Source organism: Anneissia japonica, unplaced genomic scaffold, assembly GCF_011630105.1.
Source record: "Anneissia japonica isolate Jap-2015-1 unplaced genomic scaffold, ASM1163010v1 scaffold287847_len925385_cov155, whole genome shotgun sequence".
NCBI lineage: Eukaryota > Metazoa > Echinodermata > Crinoidea > Comatulida > Comatulidae > Anneissia > Anneissia japonica.
The window spans coordinates 914,523-935,772 of record NW_022731638.1 but is presented as its reverse complement, the minus strand read 5'-3'; the positions used below and the strand labels follow the sequence as shown (position 1 = coordinate 935,772).

Below are 21,250 nucleotides of genomic sequence, written 5' to 3'. Positions count from 1 at the left end.
AGAGCAGAGCGGGACTCTTACGGTAACACTCCTTCTATCTTGTGCATCCAATAGAAAACTCTATTTTAAAAAGAATATTACATTTTTGCACTCAAGATAAAATTTTGGGAACATATTAACTTCTGTAATTTTTATTACATAACTGTTGATTTCATATCATAAATTAACTATTTTTCTATTGCAAATTATTGTAATTTAAATTCAACTAATTCTTATGTCAATTAAAATACAATTATAAAGAATCTATTATCATAATTAAACAATAAGCATGCCAAAAACACTTATTAAGGGGACAATCTCGTTTATGGTTAGTGTCCTCAAAATAGGGGTACCCATATTTAGGGGGAAAATCCTTTAAGGGGACACTTTTTGGTCCTAAAGGTGTCCTATGAATAGGGGTTCTACTGTATATAGGTAACCATTTATATAGTTTTCTCAGATGAAAACATACGATAATAATAATTATTACGATATTGTTATAGTCAGTGAGTGAACTCGGGCCAACTTACTTCGAGCTCGAATGAAATATTTAAGCATTACAGGCATGTGGCTAGTCCTACTGATGTTCTTCATCTCTTACAACCTCACACTCTTGTATTTTTGGCGCATTACGGCATTGTGTAATACGCCTTATAAGTCGGATTTTGGATTGGATTTTGTATACATTTTACAAGCACCTCAATTGGTCCACCTTACATTTTTGTGTATACAATTTTATATGTAAAGTGGTTCCACCTAAGTCATATAAAAACACTGGGAAGAAGTTCTAGTCTTAATTATGATCAAGTAAAAGGAAAATTATCTCCGAATATATTTTGATGTGTATATAGTTGGAGGGAATCCCCTATTTTATGGTACCTTCCTGAACAGAAGGGCATATTATTCTTATTGGATTTATTTAAACAAATAACCGTTTATTTTCAAAACACATTAGTGGAATATATCTGTATTATAATTATATAACTCTATTGTATTAAGTTTAAGTTTGTTAATAATGGTTTCAAACCGGTCGTTGACATTATCATTTTTATATCTATTGGAATATGTTTCACAATGTTTTGCCATAAACATGATTTTTCATTGGAACTTAACATTGACTTGGAGGGTAGTTCTTAAGTTCTTCATTGATTTTACAAACACTATACAATGAAATATATTGGACGGAGTAAAATTAATTGTATTTATGAAATATGTGGCTGGAAAACGTAAACGCATAGTTTTGGTAACTATTGAATTTTGGATTAGACCTATAAGTTCAGATTAATGTTGATAATTATGTAAATTACACCTAAATGTCCTAATATCGAAAATACATTGTAAAATACATATCTGCAAACACCACATTCAAAAAGAACATCCAAGATTGGTCTAACTTTCTTTTAATCCTTATAGTAATGGATAATTATTAGGCCTTCACCAAAATGTAATTTTAGTAGAACTTTACTTGCAGTAATCAGTTAACACTAAAAGTAACGCGCCAATTTTTTTTCTAAATTTTTCGACCTTTGTACCATACTCGAGAGTGTTTAAATTGATTCATTTAAAGACAAATATGCTTGCCAGATAACGGTAAAATACTAAGGCGTTATTGGGTGACTTATTTAAGGTCTGAATATAATTCATGCATTGCATTATTGCCGCATTTCATTGGCATATTTTTTTATTAGTCTGACATAATTAAGTTATGCTCTTGCATTAGAAATTGATTCCTATGGAGATAATAAGGCAGACCTTAAAAAAAAATCGGTGCTGCAATATCTTATTACCAGTGACCCAAACCTGCTGAAGCAGCTTCGTTTTAGTAAACATGGCAATTAGTTTGTATGTCTCTTATACAGGCAATTTAGCGAATACACACTTTGCAAACATCTGCCAGGCCTGTATGACAGATTATCCAGGAATTTAACAAAAAGGCACAAAATGGTGTCACTACATTTCACTCACGCTTATTATTGAGCCTCGCATGTCCCAGGGAACATCAATCATCAGTATCAATTAAAAATACAATTATAAAGAATTTATCATTAAACGAAAGCATGCAAACCACCCCCCCCCCCCATATTAAGGGGACAACTCCACGTTTTTGGTCAGTGTCCTCTTTTAGGGGTACTCCTCTTCAGGGGAAACCTCTTTTAGGGGGACATTTTTTTGGTTCTGAAGGTGTCCCATTAATAGGGGTTCTACTGTATATACGTAACTATAACTATAAAAGCACTGGTAAGAAGTTCCAGTCTTAATCATGATTAAGTAAAAGGAAAATTATCCCCGAATATATTTTGATGTGTATACAGTTGGAGAGAATCCCCTATTTTATGGTATTTTCCTGAACAGAAAGGCATATTATTCTTGTCAGATTTAGGCATGCAAACAAATAACATGTTTATTTTCAGAACACATTGGTGAAATATATATGTAATATAATTATATAACCCTATTGTATTAAGTTCAAGTTTGTTAATAATTGTTTCAAACCGGTCATTGACATTAATGTTTTGCCATAAACATAATTTTTATTAGAACTTAACATATTATTGACTTGCAGGGTAGTTCTTAGGCCTACATTGATTTGCAAGCACTATACAATGAAATATATAAAACCTAGTGAAATTATTATTTGTATTTATGAAATGGTGAGTTGGAAAACGACTATTGCATTTAGGATTAGGCCTATAAATTCAGGTGAATGTTGATAATTAAATAAATTACACCTAAATGTCCTTATACGACAATACATTGTAAGATACATATTTGCGAACAATACATTTAAAAGAACATCCAAGATAGGTCTAACTTTTTTTAAATCCTAATAATAATAATGAATAAATAATAATATTAGGCCTTCACCAAAATTCAGTTTTACTACAACTTTACTTGTACTAATCAGTTAACTCTAAAAGCAACGCGCCGCTTGTTTCTGTAAATTGTTCGATCTTTGTACCATACTCAAGAGTGTTTAAATTGATTTATTTAAAAACAAATATGCTTACCAGATAACTGTAAATTAGTAAGGCGTTATTGTTAGTGTGACTTATTTGGGGTCTGAATATAATGCATTGCATTAATGCCACAGTTTACCACCACGAAAAATATTTTTCTTAGTCTTACATAATTAAGTTATGTTCTTGCATTAGAAATTGATTCTTATGGAGATAATAAGGCAGACTTTAGATTTATCGAACATTCTTGGCTGTAATAACATATTACCAGTGACCCAAACTTGCTCAAGCCCCTTTGTTTTTATAGTAAATATGTCGATAAGATTGTATGTGTGTCTTGTACACGCAATTTAGCTAGTACACACTTTGCAAACATCTGCCAGGCCTGAATTACATCATCCAGGAATTCGACTTCCACAAAAATTTGGGTTTCATGCATTTTCTTCTTTAAAAAATTCATAGAAAATCCCCTAAACATACTGTAGGCGTCCATTGGTAAGGCAGAAGATGGCGTCACCACATTTCACTAACGAAGGATTTACATCATGTTTTCCAATTTATTAGAAGGCAGAATTGCGATGATTCCCAAGCAAACTGTGACAATTCACACATTTATTTCTCGTAAAATTTCATAGGCCTACTTCATACAATCTTGAAAAATGCTGTGAGATAAATAAGTTCCTGTATTATGTAGTTTTGATAATTAATGTTGCTGGATGACCTAGAACCTAGGCGTATTGTATAAGCCTACAAACAAAAAATATACATATAATTAATTTCATTTCCTTTATTTTGGATTGAACATCTTTCTTACCTTCCTCGATATAATAATACATTTATTTAAAATCTACACATTTGCATCAGTGACACACGCTATGAGGTGGGTTTGCAAAAAAAAAATACAATTCATAGATTTAGCAACAGTACAACGACAATTACAATTTCTAGACGAAAAACAAAAAATACGCAGTTATACTCTAAATTCAATCACTCCTAATCTGAATATATAAACCCATTATAATAAGAAATTATAGTACATACTCCAAGTATTGAAATGCATGCCATCTTTTTGGGATTTAATATTTCGACATTAATTATGTCATCATCAGGAGTGTCAAATTTATTGCCGAAATATTGAATCCCAACACGATGACGTGCAATTTGTTTAGAGTATGTAATATACTTTCTTATCTGAGATTAATCAGTTGTCTTTTCGGCCATTATTATAAAGTTTGAAATATAGCCGTTACTGATTAAAAATGTATAAAACATCATCTTGCCCATTCTAACAAATTATTTTCTAATCTTAATTTGTTAACCGTTCATGACATTATTAAATTTCAGCAATGCCTTTTTGTATTAAAATATCTATTCTCTTCTTCCATCAAACTTCTCTTGCAATTTTATTCATAATTCTTCAATCCATTTTTATAATACCAGGACCTCCAATGAAATCCATTTTCCCCAGTTGCTGAAATAAAATGAAATGAAATCAAAACAATTTTAAAAATTGAAATAAAACTGGAATTTAAATGCTTTAACGATAGGTTGATTACAAATTGAAATCAGCGTCAATGCAAATACCGAGCAATATAACGCCAGTCTATAAATGGGTTTTTATATTCATTGGCAAGACACTAAAAATAGGATCAACCACTTCGCAGTCAATTAAAATTACCAGCTGATGACTATTTTTAGCATTCTTGAAAATGCTAAAATCTCAAAATTATAAATGACCGAGTCAACAGATAGCAAGTAAACCCATCAAGTCTATACATTTCAATCGAATTGCCCTTGTCTGTTAAATCTGACCGAAATTGACTCTCATGAGCTATATTATTAAAAAAAAAAATAAAGCTATATGTCTACTATACATGTCTATTATTTTACTTTCTTGGTTTATTAAAGCTATAATCATTACTTAAAAAGCCATACAATATTAGACCTATTTGATATTATGGTGATATTTGTGGTTGAAAGCAAATTAAACAAAGAAAATGAACCTGTGGAAATCAAAATTTCCATGAGGCTGCCACTCAACCAGCTGATAAACCGTATTGTTTGTACGAATGTATTTTTTTTTTGGTACTGTAAAGGGGCCTGGTTAGAAGTTCCTCATTATGTTCATCATTTATTTTGTTTAAATTGTTTGTTTATTTTACCAAACATAGCCTATGCTAGTTTTGAATATGGGTATTGGAGGTTAACGAACTAAGGGTCTGGGAATAAAATTTTGAAACTCTGAGGTAGGCCTACAGACGTTCATTGACAATGCATTTTAATGCCCTTAACTATGGGCCCGAAATGGGTTTTCCTAGTGAGAACAGGTTATCTCAAGTTAAGAATACTGCTACGCAATTATGTGGAAAATATTTTTATATTAAACTTTTATCAAGAAAAATCAACATCAGTGATGCTTATAACTTATTGATATGTTTTAATACAAAAACGTATTTTCCCTTTACTTAATCTTATATATTTTTTGCTTGTTGAAAATCTTAATTATAGGAAATAGTAATTTAATCTTATGAAAGTAATTAATAATTCAAGAATAGTAAATTCAAAAATGTGTTATGCTATTTTATTTTGATCCATTTATTACAGCAAGGGTAAAGTACTTAATATTAATTATCCTATAATCGTATAAAAATAGTTTTTTCTGTAAATTGTACTGGTAACGTGATCAAATATCGTGTATAAAGTATGCTGCCTTGGTAACGGGGTTATCTTGTTTGCACCTCCGTGGCGTTACTGTTAGCCATTCTCTCATATCACGAGTAGGCCTAATATACATTTGCTTTGTTCATGGTGTCAACAGAATGTTGATTAGAATAGATATAAACTATTAACATTTATGTGAATGAAAACCCCTTGAGTTAAACGTCAACCATCATGATCATGATCATCATCATTATTATCATTATTATTGTCATTGCTATTACTATTACTATTATTACAACTACTATATTTTTACTATTACTAATACTACTACTGTTACTATAATTATAATTATAATTATTATTAATATTATTACAATATTATTGTAATAACGAAATGGCTCAAGTGTGAAACAAAATACACTTAAATGAAAAGTAATGGCCTAATTAGATTGACAGTTAACTATACTTACTATTTATGTTTGTAAAAGATACCATATGCCTCATAGTCACAATGAGAACTGATGTTAAAATTGAAGTTAAAATCATTAAATGAAAAAAAAAAAAAAACATGAAACACACAAACACACACACACACAAGAGAAAATTACTTATGTAGGAAAAACATGGAAACCGGCTGTAACTATCGCACCATAATCAACAGATTCTATTTATATCGATATTTCCAATTATCCAATAAAATTTTACACTGCTAATCAAATTATTTATGGAACGATCGTAAACTTTAATAATAATAATAATAATAATAAAAATAATAATAATAATAATAATAATAATAATAATAATAATATAATAATGACAATTTTTTTTTTACATTTTCAGTTTTTCTGCTACTTTACGATGTTTTCGAAATTTGTATTGGTTGAGTTGGCGCTGGTACTCTGTAGTAAGTGAAAAAATATTGTTATAAAATCATCATAATTGACGTTATTATCATCATCATCATCATCATGTCAAGTATCATTGTTCTTTTTGTTATAAATTACACTCGCCAAATACGTAATTGCACTCAAATCAAATCATGAAACAATACCTGGAACATATACGTTTGTTTTTATTACATTTCTGTCGATATACTAGTTACAAATGATGTTGTGTTATTACGGTACAGTTTGCCGTACCGTTTGTGTGACTGGAATTAAAATAATCATTAAAATGCAACTGAGTATTTTTGTTTGTTGTCGACTCCCCCCCCCCCTCCATTCTGCCTACGGGACAATGACAATAATAATACTAATACCAAGTAATTAGTTATTCATTTTTGTAGCATTTTTTAAATATATTTTTTATATTTATATGTATTGTATTTCAGACATCCTGTAATTGGCTTTTTGCTGTTGGATGATGTTCGAAATAAAATAAAATAAAAATATAATGATAATGAATGATGAGGGTATTGATGTAGATAATGAGAACACCAATGGTATTTATGATTTGGATATTAAGGGAGATAGTAGTTTCATTTTATAATAGAATACATGAAAGCCTCTGGGACATGCCAGCTTACATCTATGAGCTTATTTCGATGGAAGGGAAAAAGTAAGTAATCATGTACGAAAAGTACGTAAAATCATGGAGGTATAAATGAGAAGGAGATCACTCGGCAACAGATCCCTTTGACGCGACAAATCAATGTTTTGGTATAATAATGGTAAATTGTAACTTGAATTTCCATAAATTGGATAAAACTCGATAATTCTAATTTTAACAGATATTACTTAAGGAATGATGGAGGATTATATTAGGTCGACGACAAACAAAAATACTGAGTTGCAGATTATTCCAGTAACACAAACGGTACGGCAAGTTGTACCGTGATAACAAAACATCATAACTAGTATATCTACAGAAATGTAATAAAAACAAACGTATATGTTCCCAGTATTGTTTCATGGTTTGTGTGCAATGTTAATGACCAAATATATTCTACTGTACAAAGAAAAATGTAATTTGAATAATTAATTTTTAATATAGTTGTTCTGATAAGATAAAAATATAATGTACTGATGATCATTTTGGACACCCATAAAGTGTCCCAGTTCTCCTTGTGTTAAAAGACATATTTCCTCTCGTGTCATTTGAAAGTGTGTCCTGGGGGGGGGGGGGGGGGGGGTACGGGTGGGTACAGTATTCACTTAGTCTTTTATTGGAAATGCTTGCACCATCAAGGTGACGTATTTCAAATATACCATAGAGGTATAAAAATATGGATGTACTCACTCCCTATATTGGAAGATGCATAGCGCCCTCAAGTTAACGTATTTTGGATACAAAGTTGGCATATTTTGAAAGGAATGAAAATGCCAAGCGCCCTCAAGTTGACGTATTTTGGCCATACTCGCCTATATTATTATTATTATTATTATTATTACTATTATTATTATTATTATTTACTGTTACTATTATTATCATTATTATTATATAAATATGTATGTAGTTTAAGAGGGATGGGGGTGAGGTGCCAAGCTTGATTAGCTCTAGCTATACCTTGGTTACCTTTTGTATTCATATTATGTTTGTTAGATACAATAATATTATAATAATAATAATATTGGAAAGGCCTGGCGCTCTCAACTTGACGTATTTTGGACAAATTCCTACGTATTTTGGGCTGTTAATCACCAACCCTAATGGAATTTAGTGGAGTGGTACATTTGAATCTAAAGGTTGGAAAGGGTCAAAGCCTTTAGGAGTTACAACAATAAAAATGCAAAAATTACAACAATAAAAATTATGCAAAAATTAATAAAAGGCCTTTTTGTTGTTGTTATTGTTGCAGTTTTCGCTGTTGTTACTGATGCGGTTGTTAGCTTTGTGTTGCTGTTTGTCTTCTTGTCTGTGTTCTTGTGTTTTTTTTATGTTGTTTTTGTTTTTTGGATTGGAGTTGAATATTAAAATATGGTAGGAATATAATTGCTCCAATTATCGCAGAGACATTTAACCAAATATTTAAAAAACGCATGAATAAATCGATATTAAGAAAGGAAGAATGATTGCACCAGGAAAGAAAAAGGGACCACCAGGAAACCTCAGACCAATGACACTTCTTAAGACTATAAGAAAATGTCTATCACTTATAGCTTTAGATCGAATTCGCCTACAAGATTGACAGATATCTATCACTAAGCCAAAGTGGTTTTAGAAAAAGAAGAAGTACTAGCGAAATAGTTCTCACGTACAAATGGCTAATAGCAAAGCCAAGGATTGAGAAAGTAGATATCTATATTACAAGCGCTTTTGACACCATCAACCGAGAAGCAATGCTTAATATTCTAAAAGGTATAGTCAACGAAGTGAAGTGCGCATTATCAGGTGTACCTTGACTTTTGCTGTCTTGCTATTTTAATTGTGTTTGTTAAGTTTGACGTCCCACACAACAGGGATCTAGAACCTCTTTTTGTAACGCCAGCCTATTTTTTTCTGTCTTATGTTTTTTGGTACGACGAACAATATGGAACATTGGAGTTCTTCAAGAAGACAGTTTTTAAGGCTTAAACCCGGTGTTTTTCACTGTACACTTGGGACACGCTCTGAGGGGGCTCTAGCAGAATAATGAAAACGATGATTTTCCCTTACCAACTGAGGTCTATTATGCCGACGATCTTGATTTCATTTATGTACAACAAAGGAAAAACGTTAACGAAATAGAGGAGCACTTATTAAACTTTAAATGTATAAAAAAAAAAAAAACAAACAAAAAAAAAAAAAAAAAAAAAAAAAAAAAAAAAACAAATAAAAACCATGAATATACTTCTATATAAAGAGAAGAAAATGAAGAATGGAGGGGAAGAAAATAGGATCGGTACCCGGAGATATAGAAGATATAAAAAGAAGAATACAACTAGCATCATCAACACTAAACAAGATGACTGCAATATGGATACGTAAAGCCTGGTTTCCTGTCGACGTAAGAATGCAGATTGCTTATGACTACGTCGTTTTGACTAACAAATTACGATTTGACAGGAAATCGATTGCGACTGATGCGTTGTAAAATCGACGTAACACAAAGCAAAATCGTCGTAACGCAATGCTCGACAGGAAACAGACGAGTTGAAAACATGTCTGATACGTCCAACTCGACAGAACCGCGTTTTTGTCAAATATCCTTGAATGAACTCGCTTAAGTTACGTTGCTAACGATTCTTAAGCAAAGTTTACTCCAAGTCAATTTTTCATAAGAAAATTGAAAATGGAATATGTTTTTGGTATTTATTGACCATGCACTTATAAAATTGTTGCAAGTTTCGATGAATATGGCCTCAAAACTGACTTAAAATTGATATTTCATTAAGATTGAGTCGTTCTAATTATTTTTCCTAAATGGTAAGCTCCTGATAACAAATTAAAACGATTCAATTGCGATCCCTGTCAGATCTAAACGATGTTTATTTTATTAACTGTTTCGTTTTAAATAATCTACTAAATTTATACCTCAATTAAATTATCTCTCACATGTACCGCTTTTGTACAGTATTTGAAATTTCTTTACTTTTTTGAATGTAGATAAATGTGTTCTCGATGTGAATTTCTTCTTTTCTCAATGAATGTATATATGAATATTATTTTTAATTTCCAAATATTGAACCCATATTTTATCACTTTTTACCAATTCCAATATATAATATTTATTAATTACAAAAAGTTTTATTGTATTTAAACCGTTCATATATATTATATTTTTTATGCGATATTTTTCATGTTTATCTTCCTTCGATTTTTATTGTTAAACTTCAATTTGTTTACAAATTTCAATAAAGATTACTTTGAATTGAATACTTTGAATTGAATTATAATCTAGTCCAATAAACGGTTGGAAAAAAGGACGCTTATCTACTGTATAATACATATGGCTAGGTCCGTACGATGTTATCATTTGTACATTTTTTTTTGCTAGTAGGTCTAGTAATAAGTGCGCCTCGCTCTAAATCTCTTTTAAATTTGAATGGACAGTGATATTGTATTTTTAGTGTTGGCCTAGGCCTTATAATTCTTTTTGAACTTCTGTTTACTTACTGCAAATTTGAACATAATTTTAACCTGTTATACATGAGCTATTACCTTTAGTTGCTTTAAATCCAAAACAATGACTTGATAGTTGAACCAAAATAAGACCGCGCTAATTAACGGGTCCAGCAAAGACGAAATGTGAATCTTGGTTGTTGTGGTACTGTAGCCAATGAGCATTACAAATCATTTAATTCAAATACTAGACTATTTTCTTTTAATTAATGCTTTTGTTTTGTTTTTTTTCCAATTTATTTTTCCTTTTTTAAATTTGTTTGAACTTTGGCGTTTGTATTTTTAAAATGTTTAATTAAGTAAGGCAGGGGTAATTAAGACATTTATTTGTACTTATTGTTAATCTCTTCAGATTGTCATTTTTTTCTTCTTATCTTTTTCTTGGACACACCGTAATGTACATACTGTGCCACTGTTGCAAAAGTTTCGCATCCAAATAAAGAATACAATAAATGTTTTTCCAATCAGTATGCAATAGTCGATGGTCCCGAATGATATTTTTAAGCACTGAATTCCATTTTCAGGAAGGATTGAATAATTCAATTCTTAACTTATAATTTTATCGCATTTACTTATCTTATAAGCATTTTCTAATGATAGAAGTATAATATACTGGATTAACTTAATGAGAAAGGCACGAGCTGATGGTAAAGCCCGCAAAAATTGCGAATTTCGCGAGTTTATTTTTAATGAGCAAACCAGGTATCACAACAGATAACCGCAATCGCAAGGACAATATTCAACTTGACGCTAGGAACGTGTAACAACGTTAGCGCAGGAATTTCAGCTTGAGGTTTGAAAAGTCAACTTTGCGTATGAATCGTTACCGGCTTATTTTGTCTGCGGCCCAACACGATCAAGACGCGGCTGATTTTGCCCAACTTCTCGTAACAGTCGTAAGAATCGTATGAATCGTAAGAAATTCTGAATTTTACGTCGACAGGAAACCAGGCTGTAAGGAAATGTCAAAGAAAACACAAACATCAAACCATATAACTCATATGTAAAACCTATGCTGATATACAAGTCTATCACATGGAGACTCACAAAAGAAGAAGAGAAAAAAACTAGACATTTTCACAGAAAGGGACTAAAAAGAATAGAAATCAGATTATTCATTACATTACAAAATCTCAAATAAAGACCTTTATAAAAGATGCAACACGAAAATCAAACGCCTAAAAATAAAGCGATCCACCTGTATTTTAAAACACAAAACTAACGAAGTTTACAGGCAAGCCATTGTGTACCCTACTAATTACGCTAAAAGAGACCCAAAACACTACGATCTTCAGATCCAACAACCACGCCAGCAACAAAATTCAACACATCATTTGATCTACAAGAAATCATCAACGCAGCATCAGATAGAAGAAAAAGATGGAGGGACTTTACAACAAAAATACGCAGAGCGGCCCTGGCGAAAGAGTCAAAAGACTATTCAGAGGAACGGCAATAAGTAAGTAAGTGGAATAGTTTAATGGTTAAGATGCGTTCCAACCCGAAGTCCTGGGTTCAATTCCTGTAACGAACAGGATCTATTCTCACTACCACAAACAAGTCCACTTCAGAGCTTCAGTCATAAGGACACTTGATCTACGTAGAACATCTTATGTGTATTTATATTTTGTGATTGCCACTAGAGTGAATAAGTTATCGGTTTGGCATTTGGTTCACTTGACCTGAAAAAATATTGCTTGTTGCTGCTGCTTTTTCCAGAGGTGTTGTTGATGTGCCTTCTGTTGCTGTTGTCTGCCTTACTTATAAGCAACAAAAAAAATCTGTTAACTCTGCAAAAATTGTAATGGCAGTGAAGATAAAATTTGCAACGTCACAGTCCAAAGGGAAAATTGGTTGAATCTAAACACAAGGACACCCCCAACAAAAATGGAGCGATCTACTGAGAAGCAAAGCTTGTGTAATAAATATATAATACAGTATATATAAGAAGAAAAATAAGAAGGAAAAATAAAATACTGTATTATTATAAAAATGCGTAATGACATAATCATAACATAACAAATAACATAACTGTAAATTCATGGAATAATTGTCCTTGGTAGGGGGTAGGGTTATGGGGGGTTATTTTCCAGGGAGAATTGTCCTTGGGGGGATAATTGTCCTTCGGGGTTATTTTCCAGGGAGAATTTTCCAGGGGGTTATTGTCCTTAAGGGGTAATTTTCCTGGGGGTAATTTTCCTGGGGTAATTGTCCCTGTCTCTTATACACATCTAGATGTGTATAAGAGACAGAAATCAACCGGGCCCTAATTTTTTATGTAAAATATGCCAAAATTTTTCAAAAATTTTACGTATATTTTAAAGTGTTTTCATGTATTGTTTTCAACTTTGTAGAGCCACTCACAATGAGTTGGGGGTAATTGTCCTAGAACCGGTATAAAATCATTATAAACCATTATACATAGCAATCATGGCCGCTTCTAAATGATTTTTGCTGTGATAGCCATGATTCTTGCTGTATTTGTAATTTCAAACGGAACTTAAACTTTAAAAAATCACGAGTAGATATTCTAAAATTTACTCAGCTCAATCGATTGGATATCTAAAGGAGTTAAAGAGACTGATGGGAAATCGTGGACTTCCTTTAAGGAGAAATACGTACACGGTGGGGTGATTGCCGACATGCCTATGGCGACGGATGGTTATGTTATGGCAAATTGTCATCGAAGCCAAAGAAAACGACAAATTCCGCATACTATTAACATATTTTTTACGAGTTTTGGGGGAAGAGCACAACTTATGGAAGTTCATTGTTGTATTGCAGGGTAAGGAGGGCTGTGTAACCATGTGCTAGCCATAATTTATCAGTTTTTGGACTATAGTTCAGACGGCTTAAGTAAAATACCGTCCGATATTTCGTGTACAAGCTGGCCTAGCACTTGGCTGGCTGGTAGGTGACACAAATGCGCCAATTTGCGGTTTTAATTAAATACAAATTTAACTAAAATATGTTCAAATCTGCCTATAAAATGTAAAATGTTACAGGGCATTGTAAAAAATGCTATGCTACTGTTTTAAATGTGTTTAAAACGTTCGTTTAGTACCATTTTCAACACACTTCATACACAATAACATAGCGAGTTTCGATTTGTTTATCATTCCATACCCAACTCGCCAAATTTCAGTGACGTCATCTCGGTTCGCCATTTCCCTCTATAATGTGCTCTTTCACCACTCTGTGGCTTTCACTCTGTTGTTGAAGATCATTCGAAATGCTTTTATGTGAAATATGCAAAGGATACATGTCTTAGCCTTAGGCCTATTACCAATAATTATATTACTGCCTACAACGCCCATTGTAAGATTCTTATTATCCAATTCTTAATGTAAGTCATTAAAAAAAATGTTGTAGATTACAGGAAGTCCTTATATAATTAATGAAAGTTTAATGGAAAAAATAAACAGTTTGTACTAAGGCTGTCTCCTACATTGGTGAAAAATTTGACTGGAATTATAACACCGATAAAGCGAATAAAATTAAATTCAATCAAGACCAAATTTACTAGAGGTGTAACCAGCGACTATACTTGTTTTATCAGCAAGTTTTCCACAACTACTTCGAGCTCGGTAGTGAAAAACGGGCGCTGTAGATTGGTCCACAATGTGGTGCTATCTCATTATCATATCGTTATTATCATTAGTTATATTAGACCTTTTATATCATATCATATCATTTATTTCGTCTTCAGTTCAACATACACAGTTACAGTTAAACAACAACAAAAAGAAAAAAACAGAAAAGAAACAATGCTAGCTAACACCAGACGGGATTGCTCTAAAGTGGCGTTAAGGCTACTGTCTGGGAGCTTTCCAAGAAAAGAAGGTGCTGTCTCTTATACACATCTTTTATATACAAGTTGAAAATTTTGTATGTAAAATTTTTAGTTCTCAACAAAGTGGATTTTAAGACGATTAATGAATATGTTAAAATTAAAAATGAGTTCGTCTCGTATTTCATATCCTAGATATGTGGGAAAGAGTTGCACACTGTGAATTTTAATGAGTTTGTCCTGGCGAAAGCATGATTGAATTTAAGTTGGTCTGTGACTGTGATTAATATTAATGACTTAAATAGGTTGATGTTTAGATGGACATACATGTATTTAGCAGTAAGTGTTAAAATAATAATTTGAAGTCTATGTTCAAATTACAATAACTTCATTTCAATAAGTCTTTCATAGTTGGATAGTGTTGATGAAGAAAGATTGCATGTTTTAGTCATGCGGCATTGTACTTGTTCGAGTGATGTGATGTGCTTTTTAAGGTGTGGTGTCCAAGCTGGCAAACCGTATTCAAGTATGGGTCTTACAAGGGCTGAGTTTATTTTTGCTTAATACAAACGTATCTCTGCTTTGTACGATACGCTTTATAAGCCTAAACGTCTTACTGGATTTTGATTTAGTTACCAGTACATGATCACTCCAATCGAATTTCAAATTATTGGTAATACATAAATATTTACAAGCTGATACAACTTGCACCTCTTTTCAATGGATGATATAGTTATAAGCCTCATTATAAAATCTAACTGAACTTGTGATATGCATTTGATTGCATTTTTTAGTATTCAGACTCATCTTGTTTATCGTGCACCAAGTAAGAAAATGGTGTTATCATTTTTTAAATTTTTATTTCAACCATCTTTAAATAGGGTAACACTTCCAGTTTAGCCTAGTAGGTTAACTGATATTCAGAGGCCCTCTTTATTAAAATTTAAAAAACAGTACATACAACATCATTAAAACATAATAATAATAATAATAATAATAATAACAATAATAATAACAATAATAACAATAATAACGTACAATCCTCATAAAAAGACTTACATAAAGACATAATTCAAAACAGAAGTTTAACTTATAATGCCTAATATATTATAATATAATATAATATAGTATAATATAGAATAAAATCAAACAATGTATTAATAAGAATAGCTGAATAAAACAGCAATAAACAATGGCTAAGAGTTTAAAATATATCGTTTTAACTTAAGTTTAAATGTATTTTCTATTTTGCAGTCCCGGAGCTCAATGGTAAATTATTATAAAAATTAGGGCAAAGATAACTAAATGCACGTTTAAAACATTCCAAATTGACTTTAGGACAAGCTAAGTCACCTCTGGTTAAAGCTCGCGTTCTTATAGCTCGGGCAGGGACTCTAGAAATTTTCTCCACAAGGTAACTAGGAGCAAAGTTGTTGATAACTTTAAAAGTAAGGCAGCCGACCTGATATCGCACCCTTTGAGATACACATATTAAGTTGTAGTGTAGTGGAGGTGCTTTAATTATGATTCTCATGGCCCGATTTTGCAATTTCTGAATTTTGTCGGTGTTATGCAAGCTGCTTTTACCCCCACAAGAGGGCACCGTTGTCAATATGTGGGAGAATTAGTGTATTATATAATAAGAGTGCTGTGCGAGCGTCAATACATGTTCTTATTCTGGATTCTGAATTTTATGTGCAAGTTTGGAGCTAAGTTTGCTGACATGTGAATGCCAGTCAAGCTAATTGTCAATATAAACACCAAGGTGCTTGTGCATAGTAACTTTTTTAATCCGTTTGCCAGCAAAAGATACGTCAATTTCTTTATTTTTTAGCCGCTGAGGTGTGCCAATTAACATCACCTCAGTTTTGTCAATGTTAAGAGTTAGATATTGGAAATAAGCCAGGTATGGATAGTGTCTATGTCTTCAGATAACCTGTTGTTAATAATATCAATGTTAGAGTGAGAATAATAAAGTGAGGTGTCATCAGCATAGAAGTCAACAGTGCTGTGTTTAGTAGCAGGGGCCAAGTCGTTAAATTAAGTGTCGTCATTAGGTGACCGCATGGATCTATATAAAAGGGTATCATCAGCAAATTGAAGCAAGTGAGAGTTTACAATTGTTAGAAGATCTGGCATAAATATGTTAAGGATTTGTCTAAAGACCAACCCTAGTGGGACACCGGGTAATACCGGACGTGAATTTGATGAAGCCCCTCCGAACTTTATAATTTGGGTCTGTTAGAGAGGAAGGAATAAATCCAATTTCACAAGGGACCACACACTCCACTTGTGCAGTTCCTCCAACAGTTTAGCATGGCTTACGCTATCAAATGCCTTACTTTAATCTAAAAATAAAGCATCAATGTAAGGTGGCCTACGCTCATCAAGTATGTGAGCCCAGTCGTATATAACTTTTTTTAAGTGTAGTGCAGGATCTGCTAGAGACAAATCCGTGTTGAGAATCACTGATAAAGCCAAATGTTGACAAATGAGAATTTAAGTGCTTAGATACAATTTTTTTCAAGAATCTTTCCAACCACTAAGGAGGCTGTTGTTGGTCCGACATTGATCAGAGTGGTTAATGTTATCACTTTGTATCAAAATAGTAATTTTTAAAAGAAAAAAACATCATTGAAAGCCTGTGAAATCTGTTTTGGGTCACTTTGTACCCATTTATATTAAAAACTGTACATCAGTTGTGGGGTTAGCTCGTGGACCTTGCACAATGCCCAGAAGGCTTTGCCGTTGTCATCACAATCATGTGCTAAAATACTATTTGAATGCAGTGCTGCTTTATATAATCTGTTCTTTTTTCTACTGAGACGTAGCACCTCAATAGTAATCCATGGTTTTTGGGGACATTTCTTTGCTTTTCTGTTAGGGACAGCTTTATTAATGTTCTTAAGAAAAATCAATTTAAAATTGTCCAAAGCAGAGTTAACATCATTTGTCTTATAACAAGTGTCCCATGATATACTGAAAAAATATTTATAAAGTTCAGGGCGTTGTAACAAGCATGTTTGAACTGATATTTATAAATGAATTACTATATGTTTCCAAAATGCACAATAAACAAGCAGTAAAAATGGTAGTCGATGCTGCTATCCTGTCACCAATTGTTCCAGTTATAAGGTTATTAGTAATATTATTTCAATTTAATTCTTTATAATGCTGTTATTATTATTGCTATGTGAGTGTAATGAAAAAGGAAACAAATCAAACGATTCAAAACGCTTTCATTTCATTTCTTTTTTTTGTCTTCCAACAAACATTCAAGGGCACAAGAAAAAAAAAACAACATACAAATAGTCAGAAAATGAGAAATCTTTAACAACCCGACGGGATAACCAAAAAGCAAAACAACTCATTGTGAGTGGCTCTACAAAGTTGAAAACAATACATGAAAACACTTTAAAATATACGTAAAATTTTTGAAAAATTTTGGCATATTTTACATAAAAAATTAGGGCCCGGTTGATTTTGGGCGGAGTTAACTTCCCGGGGCAGAGTTGACTTGTGGATCAGATTACGCCGTGTCGACGTATAACAGATTGTTGTGTTTGAAAGATTCGCACTTGACAGTTATACTAAATATATAATCAAATAATAAACTAATTAACATAAAATCAATCAATATTTTCTTATGTTTTCATTTCAATGCATTTGCTCATTCTTTCCATAAAATTAAAGTTAAAACCACTTGTTGACTACCACTCAATAATAGAATCATCTTAAAAATCCTGCTCATAGGCAGATGGCCATATGACATCAGAATTCGTCACTGACATCAGATTTATCCAAAAAAATTTGGGTAACAATTAAAAAAATGTGTCATCAAACACGTCATTCGATAGATAATTTTACTAGTTTTCGGTTGATACCAAATATTCAAACTGAAACTTTTAGAGACGGACTAGCTTTAAAAAATGAGTAAAATTTGTCATTTTTGGGTCAAATTTGGCCCTAAAATGCAAAATTCAGCGTGAAAACAGCTGATTCCGTGTGAGCCAACAGCTCGTGAGGAGGAATCACCTTGGTGCCAGCTTGTAAGAAATGATGCCTACAAAAACCTTTGTTTGAGCACTTTCAATCTGATGGCCACCCGTCTACCATAACCTTTAAAGCAATGTTCTCTGGTGAATGCTCCATCTTTCTGGTACTGGTACTAGTACTGGTATTGGGTATTTATATTGCCCCTTTCCCTTGCGGTTATGAAGCGCAAGCCAAGCCTTAATAATTCAGGAAAACAATGGTAGGCATAACATCATTCATTATTCAGGAACCATATGCATTACAATTGTACAGTCACACAAGCAACAAAGACAAATAAACAGATTACAACAATAAAAACACAAAAGGAAAAAGCAGCAAAAAGAGGCTTAGGCAAACTTATATCAAATTTTTATTTCAAAAAACTTTTCCATAATGCAACTTATTTCAAATCGTAACCCTTCACGGAAATTACCCTCCTCATCACAGTTCTTACTTACAATCCTAAAGGTCAATACTCTATTTTATGGTCAAACATCGTTTTCTTTTGCTTCTACCACTCTGTGGAATAAACTGCCTGAACAATTCAAATAAAGCTTCCACACTTGGGAACTTAAAGGCTTTACTTAAAACTCATGATCTTTCATTGCCCTTTTCTTCTCACATTTTTTTGTTTTCTCCTTTAGTGTTTGTGTGAGTTTGTGTTTGTGGTTGCAAAGCGCATTAAAGCGTAACATTGTCGCGCTATATAAGTATAACTTATTATTTTTATTAATTTTGATAATATGTTACATATATTTAACGGTAAACTGATTTTTACTGTATTATAAATTTTTACCATGGTGTTCCGTATTAATTTTACATATTGTAAATTGTATTATATTTTATGTCAAGAGGTTCTCACTTTTGTGTTGGGCCCCTCTGTCAATAGTTTCCTCTTGGACAGTTTTGTCGAATTTTTAATAAATAAATAAATAATGAAACTAGTTGGTAACTAACTAACGTATATCTTATAACAGTAGTGCCACGGAGCATGTATTGTGCTGGTAAATTGGTAGTCAAAACAGACAGTTCGGAAACATTTACAGAAGGTGTGAAAGCAACGTTAACCTGCACATTCTCACCAGCCCAAGCAGAGGTTGATATAAGCTGGTATAGAACAGCTGAAATTGGTTTTGAATCCATAATTGAGAGAGACGTCGTTGAAGAAGAATATAGGGAAAGGTTTTCCCTCGAATATAAGGGAACTTCGCAAAGAGGTGGTAATGGCAATTTATTGATAGATCCTGTAAGACGGGAGGATAAACGCAAATACAGCTGCAGAATATATAATAAAGAGGATGGAACTGAAGACGGCAACGTCGATTTAGATGTCCAGTGTAAGTACCTTTCTTTAAAATTTGATCTCTTACTAAGTATGTTTTGATATTTTTGCTTAATTTTAATATATTCATCATGTCTTTAGAAATGGAATTTGTACTTCATCGGATTAGTATGAAACACGATTACAGGCATCCCGTTATCACTATGTTCTAACGCTTCAGATATTACAATAATGATAATAATAATAATAATAATAATAATAATAATAATAATAATAATATTAATAGTAACAATAATAGGGCCTAATAATAATAATAATAATAATAATAATAATTAATAATGGTAATAATGCTATAATGTTGATATTATTATTATTATTATTATTATTATTATTATTATTATTATTAATATTATTATTATTATTAATCCAGTTAAGTTTTGATGAAATACATACATACTTCCTGAGTAAACAAATATGTAGATCTTTTGATAATGGACGTAAATTGATGAAAAACACAAAAACATTAAGAAAAAAAAAACAAGAATTTAATGGTAAACATGTTTCAGGTGTTACTCTTCAGCCCATCTTCAGTAAAAGATGTAGATTTTAGAAATTATTTATATACAGTATATTTCGGTCGCAACTGACAGTGCCAACTCGACCGCGGACCGACTTCATCGGTTCAACCATGTCGCAAATTCTGGCCGGCAGACTGGAAGCAGGCCGGAATGCGTACAAGCCCGATTGATGGGTTTGCCACTTGAGGCTATTGATGCTAGAAGTAAGATGCAGATTTATGTGTTAAAAAATAAAAATTGTGAAAAATAATAAAATATGAAAAAAATGTATTCTGTAGATGCACAAATAATAACAAGTTAATAATAATAACAGAACATAAAAAAAAAATACAAGAACCCTATAATTTTTATTAATTTTACACATAATTTGTGCACCTTTACCACTCCGCTACACTTGATAAATCTCTGGTAATATTAGACCCCTATAATACAACAAAACAACTAGCGGATCGAGCGAATCGACTACAATAGAAACCCTATTAAGGGGACACCTTCGGGACCAAAAAAAAAAAGGTGTTAATAGGGGTGTTCACAAACCGAAAACATAAAATTGTCCCCTTATTAGGGTTTTTGGCTTGTGTTCATACAATGATGACATACATTCTTTATAATTTTATTTTTATTGACATAGAATCAGTTACAGTAGAATAAGAACTACTTTATAGCAATAATTTGAAATGCAAATACAATTAATTTATAATAAGAAACTAACATAAATGTAATTACAACAATAATAGCTAAATATGTTCCCAATATTGTTTCATGTTGATTCTTTATTAAATATTCTTTTTTTAAATATTGAGCTTTCTATTAAATGATCAAATAATCGCTTTAATTAGATTAATTGTTCTCTGCGCCTTTGATAATGTTTTCAAATTGGCGGGTTATAAATTTCTGCATATTATTATTATTATTATTATTATTATTGT

General features: G+C 32.0%; 1 protein-coding gene across 1 annotated transcript in view; it reads left to right on the top strand.

Annotated features, from left to right (window-relative positions):
• The first annotated feature begins 6,397 nt into the window (after positions 1-6,397).
• LOC117115485 (hemicentin-1-like) overlaps positions 6,398-21,250 on the top strand; it is a 29,440-nt gene continuing 14,587 nt past the window's right edge. Inside the window, exons 1-2 of the mRNA XM_033259329.1 lie at positions 6,398-6,500; positions 19,439-19,798. Coding sequence (XP_033115220.1) covers positions 6,410-6,500; positions 19,439-19,798 — 451 coding nt within the window. The 5' untranslated portion in view covers positions 6,398-6,409. The remainder of the gene's footprint in view (positions 6,501-19,438; positions 19,799-21,250) is intronic.